This window comes from Melozone crissalis, unplaced genomic scaffold (genome assembly GCF_028551555.1).
Source record: "Melozone crissalis strain CALT ecotype California unplaced genomic scaffold, PUWL_Pcris_2 ptg000079l_1, whole genome shotgun sequence".
Taxonomy (NCBI): Eukaryota; Metazoa; Chordata; class Aves; order Passeriformes; family Passerellidae; genus Melozone; species Melozone crissalis.
The window spans coordinates 5,795,609-5,820,701 of NW_026535856.1; the positions used below are offsets into that span (position 1 = coordinate 5,795,609).

The following is a 25,093-nucleotide window of genomic DNA, read 5'->3' on the forward strand; positions in this document are numbered from 1 at the left end:
GTACTAATTTTCTACACCTTACAGAGACTATACGTGATTTACCCTGAACCTCAATTCTATTTACAACACATTGTACTTCCCATTGATAATAAGCAAGAATTTTCTGTTCAGGCGACTCATAAAGATTTAAAGCTATATATGCATTTTGCCCTGTTTGTCTCCTTAATTCATCTTGCCAGCTTTTACCCCACGTGTGCTCGTGCTCACAAGTGTGACACCATAAATCCCATAATAAAGATTGTTCTATCCAAAAAGTTCTATCACAATCCCCACAACGTAGAGCTATCCAGGCAGCACAATGTGGATTGTAACAGTCAAGGCAATGTTCCTTTGCTGGATTTGTTAAACGAAAAGTTGATAATGAGTCAATAAAACCAATCAACTCCTGGGCCGTCCGATAGTGACATGTCAGTGCTTTGTCCAACACTTTCAAGTGTCCCTTCCACTGTAACAGTAGTGGTCGTAGGACTAGAAACAGTTTCTTCCCCAGTAGCTCCTTGTCCTCTTCCGTGAGGTGGTCCACCAGAGGCTGTATCAAAAACAGGTTTAGTCCACTTAGCAGGCACCCACAAAGGCCCTGTAGGTGAGGAAACACAAAGATATCCCCGACCCCAGTATAATACTTTTGCAGGTTTTTCCCATAATCCTGTAGTCGAGTTTTAATTTCCTGACCTGACCTCGGATGATGTTTAATTGCAGGAGGGATATCGTCTTCTCCAAAAATACATAAATGATTGATCACATACAGAACCTTAGCCAAACATGATTGTGGGTCCTTTATATCTTGATGCTTTTCAATATACTGCTTAAGGGTACCATTTGCTCTTTCCACTATTGCCTATCCAGTAGGAGAGTGTGGAATACCTGTCACATGCCTAACAGACCACTGATTCAACAATTTCTGGACCCTAGCACTCACATAAGCTGGACCATTATCCGTTTTGATACTCTTTGGGACTCCCATAACAGCAAAACAACTTAACAGGTGCCTGATAACATGTGTAGCTTTTTCTCCTGCCTGAGCCATAGCCCATATGTAATGACTATATGTATCTATAGTGACATGCACACACTTAACTTTACCAAATCTAGGTACCTGTGTAACATCCATTTGCCATTTTTCATTTATTTCCAAACCTCGAGGATTAACTCCCATGCCTAAACCTATTCCCTCATTATGATAACTACATATTGGACATGCTCTAACAATGGCTTTAGCTTCTGATAAACTCAGCTCAAAATGTTTTGCAAGCCCTCTTGCATTTTGATGATATCTGCTATGTGCTTCTCTGGCCAATGTATGCTTGTCAATAGGACAAGAGTTATCAATGGGTAAGGTAACCAATTTATCTGCACGTTCATTCCCTTCTCCTAAACCTTCAGACCATTTATGACTCCCAATATGAATCACAGAATACACTGCATTTCTCTCTCGTAAAGCTTTCCTTAATTGTATCAATAACTCATACAATCGTTTATTATTCACTTCCTTAATTGCTGCTTCCTCTATTCGTCTGACTACTCCTGCAACATACATAGAATCTGTGACCACATTTAAAGGCTCCTGTAAGTTAGACACTGCCCATACTACTGCCAACAATTCCAAAGTTTGTAAACTATCTGCAGGATCTGCTGTAAGAAGTTGATGCTTCCATTGTCCTTTTTCTTGCCAGGTGACAGCAGCACGCCTTGATTTCTTTCCTGCATCTGTAAAAGCTGTAATAGCTCCTGTATCCAATGATCCATAAAGGGTTATGCTTTCATGCCCATGGGTAATTTCCACTTTTTGTTTTGGTCTATTTTGTAAATCCACAGTTAAAAGTGTAACACCAGTAGAGCCAAAACCCTTTTCATCCCGCGTTTGTCCAGTAAATGATGGTATACCAGATGTCATTTGTGATAGTGGTATTAATTGTGCAATGCGTTGTCCTTTTGTTATTTTAATAGGAGGATAAAGGGTTTAAACCATGATTTGTATTTCCCCTGTATAATCTGCATCAATAACACCAGGCAATACAAATAATCCCAGCATAGTTATTGAAGAACGTCCTAATAACAATGCTCCACATCTTTATCCATTTAATATAAGAGGACCCTTTACTCCAGTTTGTATCCTCTCAGGCCGGTTCGTCATTAGTGTGATGTCTACTGCTGCTGATAAATCCAAACCGAGGCTCCCTGCTGTTGTTGTTGCAGACAGGAGGTGACAGTGATGTTACGTCAGCAGCTGATGTCTCCGATGTCACGGCGGCTACTTGTGTCTGGGCGCGTATGTCCCTCATTGCCGCATCAGTAACACTTGATGAATGGTCTCGAGCTCTGCGTGTCCGCCAGTGAGCCGCTTCGGAGAGGAGCAAGAGCAGCTAACACCTGATTCTGAGCAGCTAACACCTGATTTTGAGTAGACTCTGCTTGCTTTTGTAACCCTAATCCTAATTCCTTTAAAGTTTCTACTATAAATGCCTGTGAAGCTGTTGGCATTAATGCCATTCGCTCTAAAGCTTCCTCAATAGTCCAATTTGCCCCTAAAGTAGCTAACACTCTTGCATTTGCCTAACAGGTTCACTTTTTACTCCAAACTAACCATAGAATGTAACTGGGCTAACAACTTCCAATCTAAGGGAGTATATTCCGCTATATTATGTGTAAGGTTCCCCTGTGCATCATACTGTGGTGTGTATGTGACCGGACATGCAAGATTAGAAGCTACTTCCACCGCCTCGCCATCCCCCATTTGCATTACTTCTTTTGCCACAGCAGCCCAAGCTTCCCTCCTCTGTTTAGCCATCTCCCCCCATAGGTCACTGTGTGCCCCCGGGATGGGATCTGACTCTTTAAGGGTGCTATGCTGCTGGCACTTCGGTACCGAGACCGAGTTCTCGCACGGGGAAGGCGGTGGAGCAGGAGCCGGCTCGCGCGGGGGAAGTGGCCCCCCCGCTGCACTTCTTTCCGCTGCTGGAGCTGACAGTGAAACCGGAGACGACTCGCGCGGGGGAAGCGGCTCCCCCGCGGAGGCGGCCCGCTCGGGGGAAGCGGCGGAGGCAAAGGTGGCGGCGGAGGCGCAGCTGGCTTGCTCCCACCCCCACCATCCGACCCGCCTGAAGCTGGCAGCGGAGGCAAAGCTGGCTTGCTCTTACCTCCACCATCCAACTCGGCTGAAGCTGGCGGCAGAGGCGAAGCTGGCTTGCTCCCACCCCCACCATCCAACTCGCCCTCCCCCTCTGACAGGAAGGGTGCAGATGGTTCCACTGTATCTAAGGGAAAATTTTCCACACCATTTTGCTGGGGACCCTTAAGCATAAGTATCTGAGTTACAGAAGGTGCTAAGGGATCATCCTCACGACCATACCCTATATTCCTCTTATGAGCTTCTGTCGCCCTTTCTGCTGCCTTTCTCTCAGAGACCTGCTGAAGTAACGTATTATACACCACCCGCCATAACTTGCCAAATGTCTTTGCTGACTTATCATCATCTAACACTGTATCCCACAGGATATCCGCAAACCTTTTCCACTCTACTATCTCATGAACTGTATATGAATTAGCAAAAATTACTTTAGAATAACCATAAGCTAATAACCCTGGTAATTCCTATTTTAAATCTATCCCTTTTACTCCTCGTCTTTCTAAATATGAGGAGAAGGAATCGTATGTCGCTTGCCTATCCATACCTATATATCAGCGCGCGCTGTTGCAGCCTTCCAGGCTCTCGGCGACACGTAGAGACTTGAGATACCTTTTGTAATCCTCAAGGGTGCTTTTAAAAATCTGGCACCGTCCCGGCTGCAAGGACTCTCACCCAACTTCCTCGATCGTGGCGAATTTATAATCCAAGAGAGCGAACGTTCAGAATGCTGCCTTTGCCCGCATTCTCCACCATTTGTCGGAGGAAGGAGACCCAGACACCAATTGGTTCATCCAAGTCCGATTTATTGATCGAATACGGCGGGTTAAATATAGTTCTTAATAAGCTTCATACATATTGCAAAAGTTGAGCTCAGGATTGGTTAGTTACATATCAGCAACTACACCTACTTCTACATTCTTGTGCTTATTCTTCTGTTACATTCTGCAGATATTCAGGATTAATCTCACCTCCCTTTCCTCATGTTGCAGCAAGGCCATCCGGTATTCTTGCCTGTCAGCAGTCACTGAATCAGAGACTGCTGACCTCCCTTTCAAGCTTAACCAGCGGCATTAAGTCAGTATGGCCTTTCTCAGCTAACCAACTCTTAATAAAATCCTCCACAAGCATTATTCCCCGAATAATTATCAGCAGATTTGGCGCAGAAATAGGATCCGGAATCCTCGTCCTTGAGGTTGTTCATGGTCAGCGTCACCGAGCTCTGCCTGTTGTCCCTGGAGATCCTCACGCGCTCCTTGAATGACGCCCCGTACTGGGCGCTGGAACCGTCCCTGCTGATCCCCACAAGCCACTCCAGCCACTGCCCGAGTCTCTGACACATCCAGAACATTCCATTGCTCCTGAAATCAGACCCGGACCCACGGCAGAGGAGGCGCAGGGAACCCCCAGAGGGCTGGAGGTCCCCCCCGCACTCCAGCAGGGTCACGGCCGCCGGGAGCCCTGCGGGACAAAGGGGAGATGGGGATGAGGAACCTGATTGTTTCAGGCCAAAAAACTGGGAGGGGAAAGCTTGATAAAGGATTGCGACACACCAGGGAGGAGGATGATGAACTCCAAGGGTCCCAGTTTGGGGCCAAGAGTTAGGATTTGGGTCAATGTTGAGCTTTGGCCTTATGCCCATCTCCCCTTTGTCCCGCAGGGCTCCGGGCGGCCGTGACCCTGCTGGAGTGCGGGGGGGACCTCCAGCCCCCCGGGGGGTCCCTGCGCCTCCTCTGCTGAGGGTCCGGGTTCGATTTTGGGAATTTTGTAATGGGCTGGGTCCGCCAGAGACCCGGGCAGGGGCTGGAATTCATCGCCAGCATCAACAGCGACGGTTCCAGCACCAGGTACACAGATTTGGTCCAGGGCCGGTTCAGGATCTCCAGGGACAACGGGCAGAGCTCGGTGACGCTGACCATGAACAACCTCAAGGATGAGGATTCCGGATCCTATTTCTGTGCCAAATGTTATAGCAGTGCTTGTGGTGCTAATATTGATGCTGGTTATGATGACGATGCCAGTGGTGGCCCCCTCCTCGATACTGTGCCCACAAACATCCCAAAACCCCACATTCTACCCCCAAATCTTTAGAGCTGGCCACAAATCTTGACCATTTTCCCCAATTTCCCCAATCATTGTCTCACCTCACACATTTTCAAGGGGCTTTCAGAATTTGAAATAATTCTCAAGGGTTCATCCCCTCAACCCTGCCCTGTGTGCTCCGGATCTAAGCGGGGTTCACTTGTGACCATTGGATCCAAACTCAGCTGGTTCTGCCCCAAATCTCGGCTCTTGTCACCAATCCTCAGCTCTTGGCTCCAAGTCTCAACCAAGGTCCCCAAACATAGGTGAAAATGGTCGAGATTGGGGAAAAACAGGCCAGATTTGGGTCTGTGGGGGGCAACAATGGGGTCAAGGGTTGGAGGAAGGACCTGGGGAAAGGGGACAGGTGGGGATGCGGTGATGGTGACGGGACCAAAATTAGAACCAGCAGCATGAGCCTCGCAACCCCAACCATCATAGGCGCTTTTGTCACAGAAATAGGATCCGGAATCCTCGTCCTTGAGGTTGTTCATGGTCAGAGTCACAGAGCTCTGCCGGTTGTCCCTGGAGATCGTGACACGGCCCTGCACCAATGGCGCCTAGTAGGCGCTGCCACCATTGCTGATACTTGCGACTGCTTCCAGCCACTGTCCTGGCCTCTGGCGATGCCAGCCCATCCCAAAACTGCCAAAATTGGACCCGGACCCTCTTCAGAGGAGGCACAGGGAGGCCCCGGGGGGCTGGAGGTCCACCCCGCACTCCAGCAGGGTCAGGGCTGCCCGGAGCCATGCGGTACAAAGGGGACATGGGGATGAGGAACCTGATTGGTTCAGGGCCTCAAAGTGGGCGTGGCCAGCTTTAAAAAGGGGCGGGACCCTCCTGGGAGGAGGATGATGAACTCCAAGGGTCCCAATTTGGGGCCAAGAGTCAGGATTACGGTCAATGTTGAGCTTTGGTCTCATCCCTATCTCCCCTTTGTTCCGCAGGGCTCTGGGCAGCCGTGACCCTGCTGGAGTGCGGGCGGGACCTCCAGCCCCCCAGGGGGTCCCTGCGCCTCCTCTGCAAGGGGTCTTGGTTTAATTTCGGACAGTTTGGGATGTACTGGTTTCGCCAGAGACCCGGGCAGGGCTTGGAATACATAGCCAGTATCAACAGCAATGGTGGCTCCACCAACTACGCGCCATCGTTCAAGGGCCGGTTCACGATCTCCAGGGACAACGGGCAGAGCTCGGTGACGCTGACCATGAACAACCTTAAGGACGAGGATTCCGCATCCTATTTCTGTGCCAAACGTGACAATGGTTTTGCTGGTGGTGGTGCCGCTGCTGTTTTTGCCTTGACTTCCGGCAGTGACCATGCGGGTCGTGAAATTTCTCCAGTCCCAGCGATGCTTCGCCCAAGTTTTAGCCCTTCTAAAGCCTCGACCATTTTCCCCCAGACTCTGCCATTGTTGCCCCAACTCTGTGCTTTCCTCCAATTTTGCCCATTTCTCCCTAATCTCTACCCATTCCCCAGCCCTGATTGGAGGAGGCCTGATCTGGAGCCCAGGGGTGCAGGTTTGGGGCCAATGGTTCAGATTTGGGGCAGGAGCAGGGGAGGGTTTGGGGTCAGTGCTGATCATTTGAGCAAATGGGGGAGATTTGGGACAAGGGGTCAAGGGCTGAGGTTTGGGGGGAGGGTGTGATATAGGGGACAGGGGGCTCAGACAGGGTGAAGCCAAAATTGGCATGGTCAATATGAGTAGCAGCAGCAGGCCAACCAGCATTAGCAGATTTCCCACAGAAATAGGATCCGGAATCATTGTCCTTGAGGTTTTTCATGGTCAGCATCGCCGAGCTCTGCCCGTTGTCCACAGAGATCGTGACCCGGCCGTTGACTGACGGCACGTATCTCGGAGTGGCGCCATCTCTGGTGACACTTACCACAAACTCCAACCCCTGCCCGGGTCTCTGGCGCATCCAGCCCATCCCAAAATTGCCGAAATGGAACACGGACCATCGGCAGAGGAGGCGCAGGGACCCCCCAGGGGGCTGGAGGTCCCCCCCGCACTCCAGCAGGGTCATGGCCACCCAGAGCCCAGCGGGACAAAGGGGAGATGGGTATGGGAAACCTGATTGGTAGAGGGACTTAAAGCTGGTGTGGCCATGTGGAAAATGGGGCAGGACCCACCTGGGAGGAAGATGATGAACTCCAAGGGTCCCAAGTTAGGACCAAGGGTCAGGATTTGGGTCAAGGGTTGAGCTTTGGGCTCATCCCCATCTCCCCTTTGTCCCGCAGGGCTCTGGGCAGCCGTGACCCTGCTGGAGTGTTGGGGGGACCTCCAGCCCACCGGGGGGTCTCTGCGCCTCCTCTGCCGAGGGTCCGGGTTCAGCTTTGTCAGTTTTGGGCTGGGCTGGTTTCGACAGAGACCCGGGTAGAGGCTGGAAATCATCACCAGCATCAACAGCGATGGTTCCAGGACCAGGTACGCGGATTCTGTCCAGGGCCGGTTCAGGATCTCCAGGGACAATGGGCAGAGCTCGGTGATGCTGACCATGAACAGCCTCAAGGACAAGGACTCCGGATCCTATTTCTGTGCCAAATATGCGGTTTGGGCTGTTGCTGCAAGTCCTATTTTCCCCATCCGCATTGCTCTTTCCACACTTTTCCTCATTTTCCAGATTCTTTCCCCAAACCCCAACTCCTGACCCCATTCCTGTCCCTGTGTCCCAGCTCTGAAATGGTTCTGCCCCAAATCTCAGCTCCTGGCCCCTAATCTCAGCTTCTGGCCCCAGATCTCAGCTCCGGCCCCAAATCAGGGCCGGTTTCACCCTGAGCTCGGCCTCGTCCCTCCAATCCCAACCATTGCCACCAGACTTGTCCAGTTTCACCCCAAATCTCCCCTTCAAGCACTGAGTCACAGACCCAAGTCTGCGCCGTTGGCCTCACATCAGGAATTTTGGGCTAAAATTTGAATTCTTGATTCCTGATCTTAACTTTGGGCCGAAATCCAGGCATTTCGGGGATATTTGGAGAACGAGGGAACTGAGTGTGGCCCAGAGGGGACATTTAAGGCAGAGCCAGAGCAGGGCTGGGACAGAGAGTGAGAAATGGGATCAGGGGCTGGGGATTGAGGAAGGGTCTGGGGAACGGGGACAGGGGGGGATGCAGAGATGGGCACGGGGCCAATAGCATAACCAGGATTAACATTTCCAGAAGCAGTGGTTTTGGCACAGAAATAGGATCCGGAATCCTCGTCCTTGAGGTTGTTCATGGTCAGCGCCACCGAGCTCTGCCCGTTGTCCCTGGACATCCTGAACCGGCCCTTGAACGATGGCGCGTACCAGGTTCCACCTCTGCTGATGATACTTCTGACCCACTCCAGCCCCTTTCCAGGTCTCTGTCGAACCCATTCCATTTCTAAACTCCCAAAATCAAACCCGGACCCTCAGCACAGCAACGTCAGGGACAGCCCGGGGGGCTGGAGGTCCCCCCCGCACTCCAGCAGGGTCACGGCCGCCCAGAGCCTTGCAGGACAAAGGGGGGATGGGGATGAGGCGATGCAAAAGTCAGACAGAGGTGTCCAATTGATCAGTGGGTGGATTGGGAGTAATTGCAGGGTTTAAGGCACTTTACCATTCAGGATACCTCTGTTGGATGTTTGGGGCAAGACAAAGGGAATTTGGGGCAAAACTCCTGTGAAGGTTTGGGCATGGGGGAGCGGCGTGACCCTGCTGGAGTGCGAAGGGGACCCCCAGCCCCCCGGGAGGTCCCTGCGCCTCCTCTGCCTAGGGTCCGGGTTCGATTTTTTGAATTTTGGGATGCAGTGGGTGCACCAGAAACCCGGGCAGGTGACGGAGTGGCTCAGGGGGATAAAGAACGATGGTTCCAGCACCGGCTATGCACCCTCAGTCAAGGGCCAGTTCAGGATCTCCAGGGACAACAGGCAGAGCTTGGTGACGCTGATCATGAAGAACCTCAATGACGAGGATTCTGCCACCTATTTCTTTGCCAAATCTGTTAATGTTTGGTATGATCCTGCTGGTGCTGTGTATGGTTTTGACCGTGCCCCCCACGCCCATGTCCGCCCCCTGTCCCCGTTTCCCAGACCCTTCCCCCAAAACCCCAGCCCACACCCAGCCCTTGACCAATGATCCCAACCTTGCTCTGCCTCGGCCCCAATTCTCACCCGCTGACCCCAAACCACAACTCCTGACCCCAAATCTCCACTTTGTGCCCCAAAACTTGATTCTGAAAGTGGATACTTCTGGTCAAGGGTAAAGATTTAGGTCAATTTTGTGGTCGAGAGTGGAGAATTCGGGGCAGAGCCAAGGCAGGGTAGGGAGATGGGGTCAGGAATGGGGTCAGGGCCAGAGTTTGGGAGAAGGGTCTGGGGAACTGGGACAGGTGGGGACACAGCCACGGGGATGGGGTTAATACCATCAGAAGCAGCACCCCAAGTATTATAGGCAAATTTCCCGCAGAAATAGGATCCGGAATCCTCGTCCTTGAGGTTGTTCATGGTCAGCATCACCGAGCTCTGCCTGTTGTGTCTGGAGATCGTGAACCGACCCTTGACCGATGGCGCCTAGTAAATGTTGGAAACATCACTCCTGATGTAGGCGACGAATTCCAGCCCCTATCCGGGTCTCTGTCGGACCCAGTTCATGGCAAAACTGCCAAAACTGAACCTGGACCCTCGGCAGAGGAGGCGCAGGGATCCCCCGGGGGGCTGGAGGTCTCCCCAACACTCCAGCAGGGTCACGGCCGCCTGGAGCCCTGCGGGACAAAGGGGAGATGGGGATGAGGCCAAAGCTCAACCCTTGACCCAAATTCTGACTCTGGGCCCCAAACTGGGATCTTTAGAGTTCTTTTGAATCCTCTTCCCAGGAGGATTCTACTCCTTTGTCAAGCTGGCCACACCCACTTGGAGGCCCTTGACATATCAGAGTTTTGATTTCTATCATCTCCCCTTTGTCCCGCAGGGCTCCGGTCAGCCGTGACCCTGCTGGAGTGCGGGGGGGACCTCCAGCCCCCCGGGGGGTCCCTGTGCCTCCTCTGCCGAGGAGCCGAGTTCAGTTTTGGCAGTTTTGGGATGGGCTGGTGTCGACAGAGACCTGGACAGGGTTTGGAGTTCGTAGCACAGATCAACACTGTTGGCTCCACACACTATGGAGATTCAGTCAAGGGCCGGTTCACAATCTCCAGGGACAATGGGCAGAGCTCGGTGACGCTGGCCATGAACAACCTCAAGGACGAGGATTCTGGATCCTATTTCTGTGCAAAGGATTCCTATGGTGGCTGGAATGCCGCCCATGCCATTGGTTTCACTCCCGGTGGTTGGGTTGGTGTTTGGGGTCCTGTCCCCGTCCCTGTCCCCAGCTGTCCCCAGACCCTTCTCCAAACCCCCTGTCCCACCCCTGACCCTTTGCCCCAACCCCGCCCCCTTTGCCCACACACTGCCCATTGGCCCCCAACCCTGCCCTGGATCTGGCCCCAAATTAAACTCTCGGCCCCAAATCTCCCCCTGGACCCCCAAAAGTTCCCCAAGGGTTGAGATTTGGGGACAGTGGGTGAGGTTTGGGTCAGTGGCTGCTGGGAGCCCAAAGTGGGGATTTGGGGCAGAATCGGGTGAGTTTTGGGGTCAAAGCAGGAGGGCTTGGGGCAGAACCAATTTGGGGGTTTTGGCTCAGTGCTTGGTGTTGGACTAGGGCATGGTTCTGGGCAAACTGTCCGAGGGTGAGGAGGAGAAGGCTGAGATTGGGGAAAAATGATAAAAACTGAGGGGAAATGCAGAGTTGGGGCAGCAATGGCAGAATTTAGGTGAAAATGACGGAGATTTGGGGAAAAGGGCTGGGATTTGGGGAGGGGTCAGAGAATTCTCTGATACGTGGGCACAGAGAGGAGAGGGCTTGGGGCCACAACCACCAACACCATGATCACCAAAAGCAGCAGCATCATAATCAAAACTACTGCCGGAACATTTGGGGCAGAAATAGGATCCGGAATCCTCGTCCTGCACGTTGTTCATGGTCAGTGTCACCGAGCTCTACCCGTTGTCCCTGGAGATCATAACCCGGCCCTGCACCGATGGCGCGTACCAGGTGCCGGAACCATCACTCCTGATGTAGGCGACGAATTCCAGCCCATGCCGGGGTCTCTGTCGGACCCATTGCATGGCACAACTCCCGAAACTGCACCCGGACCCTCGGCAGGGAAGGCGCAGGGACCCCCCGGGGGGCTGGAGGTCCCCCCCGCACTCCAGATGGGTCACGGCCGCCCGTAGGCCTGCGGGACAAAGGGGAGATGGGGATGAGGCCAAAGCTCAACATTGACCCAAATCCTGACTCTGGGCCCCAAATTGGGACCCTTGGCGTTCATCATCCTCCTCCCAGGTGGGTCCTGCCCCTTTTTCCAGCTGGCCACGCTCATTATTAAGCTTCTGCTCCAATCAGGTTTCTCATCCCCATCTCCCCTTTGTGCCGCAGGGCTCTGGGCGGCCGTGACCCTGCTGGAGTGCGGGGGGGACCTCCAGCCCCCCAGGGGGTCCCTGTTCCTCCTCTGCCTGGGGTCTGGGTTCGATTTTGACAAATTTGACCTTTTCTGGATCTGGCAGAGACCCGGGCAGGGGCTGGAATTCATCGCCAGCATCTACTACGGCAGTGGGGGTTACACCTTCTACGGGACGCCGTCGGTGCAGGGCCGGTTCACGATCTCCAGGGACGACGGGCAGACCTCCATGTCCCTGACCATGACCAACCTAAAGGACGAGGATTCTGGATCCTATTTCTGCACCACATCTGCTCCTGGTTACTATATTTATGGTGCTGGTTATACTGACGGTGAAGGTCACCCCATTCCCAAGCAGCATTAGGAGCAGCACCATAACCATCAGCATCCTTGGCACAGAAATAGGATCCGGAATCCTCGTCCTTGAGGTTGTTCATGGTCAGTGTCACCAAGTTCTGCCCGTTGTCCCTGGAGATCGTGACCCGGCCCTTGACAGATGGTGCGTTGTAGGTGGCACCACTGCTCCAGATCACTGCGATCCATTCCAGCCGTGCCCAGGTCTCTGTCCATACCAGCCCATCCCAAAATGTCTGTAACTGAACCCGGACCCTCAGCAGAGGAGGCGCAGGGACCCACCGGCGGGCTGGAGGCCCCCCCCTGCTCTCCAGCAGGGTCATGGCCGCCCGGAGCCCATCCCCAAACCTTCACCAATTTCTCTCATTACTCCCCTTGTTTAGCCCCAAAACCCCACCAGAGTTTTCCATATCTCAACATGCCTCAAAACCGGCAATAAACCCCAATCAATTCTTTAATTAATTAGACACCTCATCCTGAGCATACTGCATTGATTACACGGTTAATACACTGTTAACGACCCCCAAAACCCCCCTGGGACCCCAACCTGGGCACATCCCTGCCACGGCCTCTAGTTCAGTCCGGCTCTTGGCCCTGCTGCTCCTGCTGCCCCTCCCATGTTGGCCCCACACCTTTTTTCCACAAGCCATGCCCCTTCTCCCCTGCTTGCTCAATCAGGTTTCCCATCCCCATCTCCCCTCTTGTCCCGCAGGGCTCCGGGCGGCCGTGACCCTGCTGGAGTGCGGGGGGACCTCCAGCCCCCCAGGGGGTCCCTGCGTCTCCTCTGCAGAGGGTCCGGGTTCAGTTTCGGCAGTTTTCGGATGGGCTGGTATTGACAGAGACCCGGGCAGGGGCTGTAATACATCGCCAGTATCCGCAGCACTGGTGGAGGCACCAACTACGCGCCATCGTTCGGGGGCCGGTTCACGATCTCCAGGGACAACGGGCAGAGCTCGGTGACGCTAACCATGAACAACCTCAAGGACGAGGATTCCGCTGTTTATTTCTGCGCCAGATGTTTCGATGGTGGTGCTGGTAACACTGCTGATGGTTTTGGCGACAGTTCCTGCAGTGGCACCCCCCATGATGGTCACCAAATGTCTGCATTCCCCAGTGGTCCTTCCCCAAAATCCCAGTCCTGTTCCTCAAATCTCAGCCATTTCCCCCCAAACTCTGCCCCTGCTGCCCCAACTCTCGACTTTCCCCCAATTTTGCCCATTTCACCCAAATCTTTGCCATCTCACCATTGGCTGAGCTGGCACAGGCAGAAATGGGAATTCTTGGAGAGCAAGGCCTGACCTGGATCCCAGGCTTGAAGGTTTGGGGCCAATGGTTGAGATTTGGGGCAGGAGCAGGGGAGGGTTTGGGGTAAGTTGTCGGAGGAAGGAGACCCAGACGCCAGTTGGTTCATCCAAGTCCAATTTATTGATCAAATACGGCGGGTTAAATACAGTTCTTAATAAGCTTCATACATATTGCAAAAGTTGAGCTCAGGATTGGTTAGTTACATATCAGCAACTACACCTACTTCTACATTCTTGTGCTTATTCTTCTGTTACATTCTGCAGATATTCAGGACTAATCTCACCTCCCTTTCCTCATGTTGCAGCAAGGTCATCCGGCATTCTTGCCTGTCAGCAGTCACTGAATCAGAGACTGCTGACCTCCCTTTCAAGCTTAACCAGCGGCATTAAGTCAGTATGGCCTTTCTCAGCTAACCAATTCTTAATAAAATCCTCCACATTTCCCCCATTTTCTTCTTGAGCAAGGAGATTAGTTTGCCAGGTTTTTGCTATCATACGGCTAACCATGTTTTGAATACAAGTAAAAATACAAGGCAAAATAAGCAAAAATATTAAGATCACACCCAGTAAGCCGATAGCATATGTCACAATGTTCCTTAGCCATGGTCCAAGCCCTAAGCCTTTAAGCCATTCGTCAATTCCTAAACCTTCTTCTTCTTTGAGATTGTGAGGTCCCTGTTGTAATTCTTTTATCTTAGTATGAATGGACACCGAATGATCAGACAAATTCATACAACACATTCCCTCAAATTCTTCACATCCATGCCCTTGTGCTAAGAGCAAAAAGTCTACAGCAGCTCTATTTTGTAAAACAGCATGGTTAACACTCTGCACATCTGCAGTCATCATGTCCCAGAATTTGGGATGTTTTGTTCAGCTCATCTCTTGCCCAGCACCCTAATTGTTTTGCTAAATTCATAGCCTTATTGGCAGATCCTCCTGGTAAAATAGTTGAGACTACTACTTGCCTGAATGTACCCCAAAACTTTGGATCTCCTATCTGGCTGCAGTCCAAGTCATGTATACTACATTTTTTCCTGTTTGATGTTTGACTGAGCTGCATTAGCAAGGATACATTAGGGTGAAACAAGGACAATTTTCCCAAATAACAGGGTCCACCCTGTGGCTTAGCTGGTACACCATTCCACGCCCTGTCTCCACAAATTAGAAATATTCCTGTAGGTAATTTCATTGGTGCCGTGATGTTTGTGCCGTTACATTGACTGTAATGCTGTGGAGAGAATTCACTCAAATTCAGGGATGAATCTAAGGTGGCCCATGTGTCTTTAGGTTGATTTAAATTCTGGGCATCTAAGGGTTTGAAACTAAACCATCCGCCGGTTGTAGCATTAGATATACTGGCATTTGCACTTCCAAAAAGATCCAATTCTTCAGGAGGAGAATGCAAAGAAGGGTTAAGTGATTGGATTAGTAAGCATTGGCGATAGCCATCACTCTGACCTGCAGTATATCCTTGCTGTGCTGGCAATGTGATGTTTGACATGTTACGCATGCATAAAGTTCGATTACTTATTAAACTGCAAAATTCTCTAGGAGACCACACTGGAAGTCCTACCAGGCATGTTCGAAATGGATTAGTAACCCCTCCAAGATTAAGACAAAGTGATGATTGGTTAATTTGGTTTGCAAGTTTTACCCATAGATTTTCTCTTGGCTGACCGAAATGTGTTATTCCTACTGCTTTAATTGCTACAGCATTTAAGCAGTATAATAAAAACAAACTTCATTTTTCTTTCTTTTTTGCCTGTTTTTTCTTCCTGCTTATCTAGTGTGCTCACAAGTGATGTTTGCAGAACACGCCATGCTGTACTCGAAGGGGGCATGCTGCCCTTTTCTGGACAATTGAACTGGACTTTCTTCCAAACTCCTGATCTGGCTGGACTGAGCTCTGGGGTGGCTCCCCCCTGCTCCATGAGAAGACCCCTCTTGCCTGTCTTCAACCACCATGACGGACCAACAGAGATGCGAATCCCCTCATCAAAGGAACCAAGAACCCCTTTGGCACCCTATTGGCACCCCCATGGCACCCCCATGGCACCCCCATGGCAACCTCCTTCCAGAGACTGGGACTGTACCCCCTCCCAACTCAGGGAGGGGGAAAAACCTAACGTACCTGTGAGCATTCGGCCATGAAAACAATGGACTTCTCCCCTCCATAGAAACCTAATTTCAGCTACCCTTCCCCCAACCAAGAACAGTATATATATTGGGGTTCGGTCCCACTGTCCTTTGAGTACTCCCCAAGACGTGTACCAGCGAGTTTCAGTGGCGGGACCCCGAAGACCTCACGTTTTGGTAGCCATTCCCTGACCTTCTTTCCTCCCTTTTTTCCTTGTCTTACCCTTCTCTTCCCCGGATCCCTTAACCTAATGCATATTTAGCTGTGGTTATAATCAATAAAATTGCACCTTGTTGATTTGTTACTGCAAAACCCCTGTGCCTTTGTTGATTATTTTTGCACCCAAAAATCATTCGTCACCCGTTCATTTCAGGCGGACCTTCACACCTGCCCTTCCTGGCAGGCCAGTACTTTGTTCAAGAGCTCTAACCCAGACAAAATCTTGAATCCACTTCCCGAAACAAGGTCCACTCCATAAATTCCCTATTGATCTTTGTGAGTACCAATAAACCTTATTACAACCTGCACAATGCAAAGCTATCCATGCATAGCACTTATCAACATCCCTTTTACAAACATAACAAGGAAGTGAATGTAAGTAAGGACCAGTATAAAAGTCTGTCTCTTCGACCCAATGCAACCAGTTTAATGGTGGTGATTGCAAAGCCTCTTCACCTTTCTTACTATATAAAGCTAATAGTTCAATCTCTTTCTTTAACACAAGGTGTATCTTATTTCGTAATCGTTGTTCCTGCTCGTTATCTTCTTCAATAACTATATCCTCCCGAGGGTCGCACAACTGTAAAATTGTCCTAATCATAGAAAACTAATTAGCCTTATTTAGAAGAGGTTGCTCCCTTCCTAGCCTTATTTTTCTTATCAGTTTTCAGTTCTGCTGCTCCTAATTTCACTGGTCCTGTCACTTGCAAACTTAATTTTTGAAACTTTTCAATGCAATGATCTAATGCTCTTTCAGGATTCCCCCTGAAGGGTCCTACAATAGAACGTTGTGTTAAAGGAACTAATTTCCTACACCTTACAGAGACTATACGTGATTTACCCTGAACCTTAATTCTATTTACAACACATTGTACTTCCCAACGATAATAAGCAAGAATTTTTTGTTCAGGAGACTCATAAAGATTTAAAGCTTCATATGCATTTAGACCCGTCTGTCTCCTTAATTCATCTTCCCAGTTTTTACCCCACGTGTGCTCGTGCTCACAAGTGTGACATCATAAATCCCGTAATAATGATTGTTCTATCCAAAAAGTATTATCACAACCCCCACAACGTAGGGCTATCCAGGCAGCACAATGTGGATCGTGACAGTCAAGGCAATGTTCCTTTGCTGGATTTATTAAACGAAAAGTTGATAATGAATCAATAAAACCAATCAACTCCTGGGCCGTCCGATAGTGACATGTCAGTGCTCTGTCCAACACTTTCGAGTGTCCCTTCAGCTGTAGCAGCAGCGGACGTAGGACTAGAGGCAGTTTCTCCCTCAGTCGCTCACTGTCCTCCTCCGTGAGGCGATCCACTAGAGGCTACATCAAAAACAGGTTTAGTCCACTTAGCAGGCACCCACAAAGGCCCTGTAGGTGAGGAAACACAAAGATATCCCCTACCCCAATATAACACTTTTGCAGGTTTTTCCCATAATCCTGTACTCGGATTCTTATACTTAACCCAGACCTCAGTTTCCTTAGTAATTTTCTGACCTGACTTAGGATGATGTTTAATTGCAGGAGGGATATCGTCTTCCCCAAAAATACATAAATGATTGATCACATACAGAACCTTAGCCAAACATGATTGTGGGTCTGTTTAATCTTGATGCTTCTCAATATACCGTTTAAGGGTGCCGTTTGCTCTTTCTACTATTGCCTGTCCAGTAGAAGAGTGTGGAATACCTGTCACATGTTTAATGGACCACCGATTTAAGAATTTCTGGACCCTAGCACACACATAATCTCGACCATTATCCGTTTTAATACTCTTTGGGACTCCCATGACAGCAAAGCAACTTAACAGGTGCCTAATGACATGTATAGCTTTCTGTCCTGCCTGAGCCGTAGCCCATATGTAGTGACTATATGTATCTATAGTGACATGCACGTACTTAACTTTGCCAAATCTAGGTACCTGTGTAACATCCATTTGCCATTTCTCATTTATTGCTAAACCTCGAGGATTAACTCCAATACCTAAACCTATTCCCCCATTATGATAACTACATGTTGGACAAGCTCTAATAATGGCCTTAGCTTCTGACAAACTTAGCTCAAAGTTTCTTGCCAATCCTCTTGCATTTTGATGATATCTACTATGTGCTTCTCTGGCCAATGTATGCTTATCAATAAGACAAGAGTTATCAATGGGTAAAGTAACCAATTTGTCTGCACGTTCGTTCCCTTCTCCTAAACCTTCAGACCATTTATGACTCCTAATATGAATCACAGAATACGCTGCATTTCGCTCCCGTAAAGCTTTCCTCAATTGTATCAGTAACTCGTACAATCGTTTATTATTCACTTCCTTAATTGCTGCTTCCTCTATTCGTCTGACTACTCCTGCAACATACATAGAGTCTGTGACCACATTTAAAGGCTCCTGTAAGTTAGACATTGCCCATACTACTGCTAACAATTCCAAGGTTTGTAAGCTATCTGCAGGGTCTGCTGTGAGAAGTTGATGCTTCCATTGTCCTTTTTCTTGCCAGGTGACAGCAGCACGCCTTGATTTCTTTCCCGCATCTGTAAAAGCTGTAATAGCTCCTTCTATAGGGCGTTCTTCTCTCAATGGTCGAGTAATCCAGTTCCATTCTGTCATCCATTGCAAAACTTTAGGTACTAATTTACTAGTCTCTACCTTAGCAGACGATGTCAATAATGCTTCCTGTAAGTCCTTTGAATTAATTAAGTACCAGTCTAAGGTTTCTTTTTCCATAGGCAATCTAATGGTAGCAGGTTCTCGACCATCCACTTCAGTAATTCTGAGACGCCCTTTTTTGATTAATGCAGCCAATTGTTCAATTTTTGAAAATATTGTTCTCTTATGTTGTAGTGATGGTGATAACCATTCCAAAACTCGTATCTCCCCCGTTTTCTTCTGTTGTTGAGAGAGAGCACCAAGCAAATGGCAAGGACTATTCCAAATAGTAAGATCAATAGGGCAGTCGAGCTGTTGACGAGACACATACCCTTGTTGTACACAGTTACTTATTTGCTGCAAAGTAAGATGGTGTTCCTTTGTCAGATGTACAGGAGTAGTAGGGTCAATACCCTTTAACAAAGGCCGTAGGGTTTCTAACAAATGATTTGGTATTCCCACAATGGGCTTTAACCACTGCAAGTCTCCCAGTAATTTTTGTGCATCATGCAAAGTTTTAATGTCCAATTGTAATTCCAATTTTTGAGGTATTACTTTTTGATCCGTTAAGGTCCATCCCAGATATTTCCATGGTGTGGTGGTCTGAATTTTCTCTGCAGCAATAACAAGCGAATATGCTGAAAGAGTATCTCTAATACTGTCAATCTGCAGAGAGGAGAATGGTTGTTGCTGTGCAAACAAAATGTCATCCATGTAATGATATATTATAGTTGCTGGCCACTTACGACGTAGTGGCTGTAATGCAGCATCAACATAAAGCTGACACAACATCGGGGAATTCCGCATCCCTTGCGGAAGAGTCGTCCATTCAAATCTTTTATCTGGCTCTCCACGATTTATTGCCGGTAAAGTAAAAGCAAATCTCTTCATATCATCAGGATGCAGCCCAATAGTGAAAAAACAATCCTTTAGATCAATAATTAAAAGCGGCCAATGTTCTGGGATCATAGCTGGATTTGGAAGACCAGGCTGTAAGGCTCCCATTGGTTCCCTTTGTTCGTTTACAGCTCGTAAATCATGTAACAAACGATATTTCCCTGATTTCTTCTTAATTACAAAAATAGGTGTATTCCAAGGGCTCGTGGAAAGTCGTAGATGTCCCTTTGTATATTGTTCCTTTACTAATTCATGAGCGTGCATAAGGCTTTCCCCTTTTAATGGCCATTGCTTAACCATCACCGGTGTATCCGTTTTCCAGGTGAGTGGAATGGGGAAAGTCCAAGCAATGGCAATTACCCCAAAGGGTGATGATTAGTTAACACCACTCCCAATTGTGTTAAAATGTCCCTTCCAATTAAACAAGAAACTGTAGGTGGTAATTGAACAACGGAAAACACAGCAGATACTTGTTGATCATCAATACACACTAGCAAAATTGGTGATCTACTTGCTAATGTAAATCCCCCTACTCCGGTGAGCATATTTGATGATGGGAATAGAGGCCAATGTTGTGGCCATGCTTCTGGAGAAATAATGCTGGTATCTGCTCCTGTATCCAATAATCCATAAAGGGTTATGCTTTGATGTCCATGGGTAATTTCCACCTTTTGTTTTGGTCTATTTTGTAAATCCACAGTCAAAAGTGTAACACCAGTAGAGCCAAAACCTTTTTCATCCCGCGTTTGTCCAGTAAATGATGGTATACCAGATGTCATTTGTGATAGTGGTATTAATTGTGCAATGCGTTGTCCTTTTGTTATTTTAATAGGAGGATAAAGGGTGTAAACCATAATTTGTATTTCCCCTGTATAATCCGCATCGATAACACCAGGCAATACAAATAATCCCAGCATAGTTATTGAAGAACGTCCTAATAACAATGCTCCACATTTTTGTTCATTCAAAATGAGAGGACCCTTTACTCCAGTTTGTATCCTCTCAGGCCGATTCGTCATTAATGTGACGTCTACTGCTGCTGATAAGTCCAAGCCGAGGCTCCCTGCTGTTGCTGGTTGCAGACAGGGGGTGGCAGCGATGTTGCGTCAGCAGCTGGTGTCTCCGATGTCACGGCAGCTACTTGTGTCTGGGCGCGGCTCGCCTGCTGCGCGCTCCTGGGATAGTTTCCCGACCGGCGCCTACAAGCTGCAGAGTTGTGGGAACTGGAGCGGCAGTTGTGACACCATACCCTGGATGCTCGGCATGTTCGTCGCGTATGACCCTCACTGCCACATCTGTAGCACTTGAGGAATGGTCTCGAGCTCTGCGTGACTGCCGGTGAGCCACTTTGGAGAGGAGCAAGAGCAGCTAACGCTTGACTCTGAGTAGACTCTGCTTGCTTTTGTAATCCTAACCCTAGCTCCTTTAGCGCATCTATTATAAATGCCTGTGAAGCTGTTGGCATTAATGCCATTCGCTCTAATGCCTCCTCAATGGTCCAATTTGTCCCTAAAGTAGCTAACACTCTTTGTGTTGCTGGATTGCTATTTTGAAGAGCTCACTGCTTCAATAGCGCCCCGTTCATGTAGTCTGCAACACCAGCCCGATCTATGGCAGTAGCTGCCCTATCTATAAAATTCCCAAATGATTCTTCTCTACCTTGTTTAATGCCCATATAAGCTGGTAACCCTCCTGGTTCTTTAACCATATCTATTGCAGCACGCCCTAACCGCATAGACTCTCTAAGCTTATCTGCTCCTGATATCATCTGTGCCTCTATACGCAAATATGCCCCTAAGCCCATAAGCTCATCTACTGTCACTCCATGTAATGGATCTCCTTGAGCTCGCTGCACAGCAACCGACTCATTAACCATAGCTTGCCAGTGTGCATTAAACAGTAACTGCTGATGCTGAGTAAATATCAACCTAACTATTCCTCTTAAATCATTTGGACATAAAATCTGAGTATTAAAAAGGTAATCTAACATTTGCCTAACAGGTTCACTTTTTACTCCAAACTGACTAACCGTAGAACGTAACTGAGCTAACAACTTCAAGTCTAAAGGCTCATAGGCTGCTATATTATGCGTAAGGTTCCCCTGTGCATCATATTGTGGTGTATATGTAAACGGACATGCAAGATTAGAGACTACTTCCATCGCCTTGCCATCCCCCATTTGCATTACTTCTTTTGCCACAGCAGCCCAAGCTTCCCTTCTCTGCTTAGCCATCTCCCCCCATAGGTCACTGTGTGCCCCTGGGATAGGATCTGACTTTTTAAGGGTGCTATGCTGCTGGCACTTCAGTACAGAGACCGAGGTTTCCGGCGGGGGAATCGGCCCCTCCCCCGCCGGGGCTGACTTATTCTGGGGAAGCGGCGGAGGCAAAGCCGGTGAAACCGGAGTGGGCTCACGCGGGGGAAGCGGCCCCCCCCCCCCACCGAAGCCGAGGGTGAAGCCGGAGCTGGCTTGCGCGGGGGAAGCGACCCCCCCACCGAAGCCGCCTCATGCAGGGGAAGCGGCGGAGGCAAAGCTGGAGACGGAGGTGAAGCTGGCTTGCTCCCACCCCCACCATCCAACCTGCCTGAAGCTGGCGGCGGAGGCGAGCTCTTACCTCCACCATCCAACCCGTCCTCCTCCCCCAACAGTAAAGGTGCAGACGGTTCCACACTATCTGTAGGAAAATCCAGCACACCACTCTGCTGGGGACTCTTAGGCATAAGTATCTGAGTTACAGAAGGTGCCAGGGGATCATCCTCACGACCATACCCTCTATTCCTCTTATGAGCTTCTGTTGCCCTTTCTGCTGCCTTTCTCTCAGAAATCTGCTAAAGCAACGTATTATACACCACCCGCCATAACTTGCCAAATTTCTTTGCTGACTTATCATCATCTAACACTGCATCCCACAGGATATCCCCAAACTTTTTCCACTCTGCTATCTCATGAACTGTATGTGGATTAGCAAAAATTCCTTTAGAATAACCATAAGCTAATAACCCTGGTAACTCCTTTTTTAAATCTACCCCTTTTACTCCTCGCCTTTCTAAATATGAGGAGAAGAGGTCGTATGTCGCTTGCCTATCCATACCTATATATCAGCGCACGCTGTTGCAGCCTTCCAGGCTCCCGGTGACACGTACAGACTTGAGTCACCGTTGTGATCCTCAAGGGTGCTTTTAAAATCCGGCACCGTCCCGGCTGCAAGGACTCTCACCCAACCTCCTCAACCATGGTGAATTTATAATCCAAGAGAGGGAACGTTCAGAGTGCCTTTGCCCGCATTCTCCACCATTTGTCGGAGGAAGGAGACCCAGACACCAGTTGGTTCATCCAAGTCCGATTTATTGATCAAATACGGCGGGTTAAATACAGTTCTTAATAAGCTTCATACATATTGCAAAAGTTGAGCTCAGGATTGGTTAGTTACATATCAGCAACTACACCTACTTCTACATTCTTGTGCTTATTCTTCTGTTACATTCTGCAGATATTCAGGACTAATCTCACCTCCCTTTCCTCATGTTGCAGCAAGGCCATCCGGCATTCTTGCCTGTCAGCAGTCACTGAATCAGAGACTGCTGACCTCCCTTTCAAGCTTAACCAGTGGCATTAAGTCAGTATGGCCTTCCTCAGCCAACCAATTCTTAATAAAATACTCCACAGTAAGTGCTGACCATTGGGGCAAATGGGGGAGATTTGGGACAAAGGGACAAGGGCTGAGGTTTGGGGGGGAACAGTCTGGGATTGCGGACCGGTGGCTCAGACAGGGGTGGTGCCACCACTGACACGGTCAATATAAGCAGCAGCAGGGTTACCCGCACCACTCGCTTTTGCACAGAAATAGGATCCAGAATCCTCGTCCTTGAGGTTGTTCATGGTCACCGTCACCGAGCTCTGCCCGTTGTCCCTGGACATCCTCAACCGGCCCTTGACTGACGGCGCGTAGTCGGTGTAGGAAACAGCACTGCTGCTGATTCTGGCGAGCCATTCCAGCCCATGCCCGGGTCTCTGGCGGATCCAGTGCATGGTATAACCACCAAAACTTAACCCAGACCCTTAGCACAGGAGGCGCAGGGACCCACCAAGGGGCTGGAGGTCCCCCGCCGCATTCCAGCAGGGTCACGGCTGCCCGGAGCCCTGTGGGACAAAGAAGAGATTGGGATGAGGCCAAAGCTCAACCCCTGACCCAAATCCTGATTCTGGGCCCCAAATTGGGACCCTTGGCGTTCATCATCCTCCTCCCAAGTGGGTCCCGTCCCTTTATCCAGCTTACACTGCCACCCATTCATGCCCACAGCCAATCAGGTTCCTCATCCCCATCTCCCTTCTGTCCCACAGGGCTCCGGGCGGCCGTGACCCTGCTGGCATGTGGGGGGAGCCTCCAGACACCCGGGGGGTCCCTGAACTTGTTGTGCCGTGCCTCTGGCTTCAATTTCAAAAAATCTGCAATGTTCTGGATGCGCCAGAGACGCGGGAAGGGGCTGGAATACGTCACGGGGATCAACGGTGATGATTCCACCCCCAGAGAAGTGCCGTCGGTCAAGGGCCAAGTCACGATCTCCAGGGACAATGGGCAGAGCTCGGTGACGCTGACCATGAACAACCTCAAGGACGAGGATTCCCGATCCTATTGCTGTGCCAAAAATGCCTATGAGGGTTGGGGTTGGGAGGCACATGCTGCTGGTTCTAATTTTGGTCCTGTCTACATCCCCGTTCACCAGGTCCTTCCCTCCTGCCCTTGACTCCATTGTTGACCCCCACAGACCCAAATCTGGACCATTTTTCCTAAATCTTGACCATTTGCACCGAGGGTTGAGAGCCTTGGTTGAGCCTTGGAGCCAAGAGCTGAGGTGTGGCGCCAAGAGTCGAGATTTGGGGTAGAGCCAGCTGAGTTTGGAGCCAATGGTCACAAGTGAACCCCGCTGAGATCTGGGGCACACAGGGCAGAGTTTTGGGGATGAACCTTTGAGAATTATTTCAAATTCTGAAAGCCCCATGGAAATGTGTGGGGTGAGACAATGATTGAGGAGATTGGGAAAAACGGTCAAGATTTGTGGCCAATACTAAAGATTTGGGGGTAGAATGTGGGGTTTTGGGATGTTTGAGGGCACAGCATCGAGGAGGGGCCACCACTGGCATCGTCATCATAACCAGCATCAATATTAGGACCACAACCACTGCTGTAACATTTGGCGCAGAAATAGGATCCGGAATCCTCGTCCTTGAGGTTGTTCATGGTCAGCGTCACCGAGCTCTGCCCGTTGTCCCTAGAGATCGTGACCCGGCCCTTGACTGAATCCGCGTAGCCGGAGTTGCCACCATCGTTCCTGATCCACGCGAGCCACTCCAGCCCCTCCCCGGGTCTCTGGCGCATCCAGAACATTTCGTAGCTCCCGAAAGTGAACCCGGACCCTCGGCAGCGGAGGCGCAGGGACCCCCTGGGGGGCTGGAGGTCCCCCCCGCACTCCAGCAGGGTCATGGCCGCCCGGAGCCCTGCGGGAAAAAGGGGAGATGATGGAAATCAAAAGTCTGATTGGTCAAGGACCTCCAAGTGGGTGTGGCCAGCTGGACAAAGGGGTAGAATTCTCCTGGGGGGAGGATGATGAACTCCAAGGAACCCAATTTTGGGCCAAGAGTCAGGATTTGGGTCAAGGGTTGAGCTTTCGCCTCATCCCCATCTCCCCTTTGTCCCGCAGGGCTCCGGGCGGCCATGACCTTGCTGGAGTGCGGGGGGGACCTCCAGCCCCCCGGGTGGTCCCTGCGCCTCCTCTACCAAGGGTCTGGGTTCAGTTTTTGCAGTTTTGGGAGGAGCTGTCTGGTGCCTCTGGTGCCCCAGAGACCCGGGCAGACACTGGAATACATTGCAG

At 50.0% G+C, this 25,093-nt stretch overlaps 2 gene segments (V, D, J or C); one reads left to right on the forward strand and one right to left on the reverse strand.

Moving 5' to 3' along the window:
* LOC128946354 (Ig heavy chain V region 914-like) overlaps positions 1 to 19,360 on the forward strand; it is a gene marked incomplete at its 5' end in the record, with an annotated part of 42,122 nt that extends 22,762 nt beyond the window's left edge. Inside the window, 3 exon segments of the V gene segment in view lie at positions 7,023 to 7,078; positions 11,763 to 11,887; positions 19,354 to 19,360. Coding sequence covers positions 7,023 to 7,078; positions 11,763 to 11,887; positions 19,354 to 19,360 — 188 coding nt within the window.
* A 4,910-nt stretch (positions 19,361 to 24,270) lies between these two features.
* Positions 24,271 to 24,714, reverse strand: LOC128946355 (Ig heavy chain V region 3-like; the record flags this gene model as incomplete). The annotated part of the segment is given in 1 exon segment: positions 24,271 to 24,714. A coding segment is annotated over 1 exon segment (444 nt), but the record flags the coding sequence as incomplete, so codon positions are not given.
* Between the last annotated feature and the right edge of the window lie 379 nt (positions 24,715 to 25,093).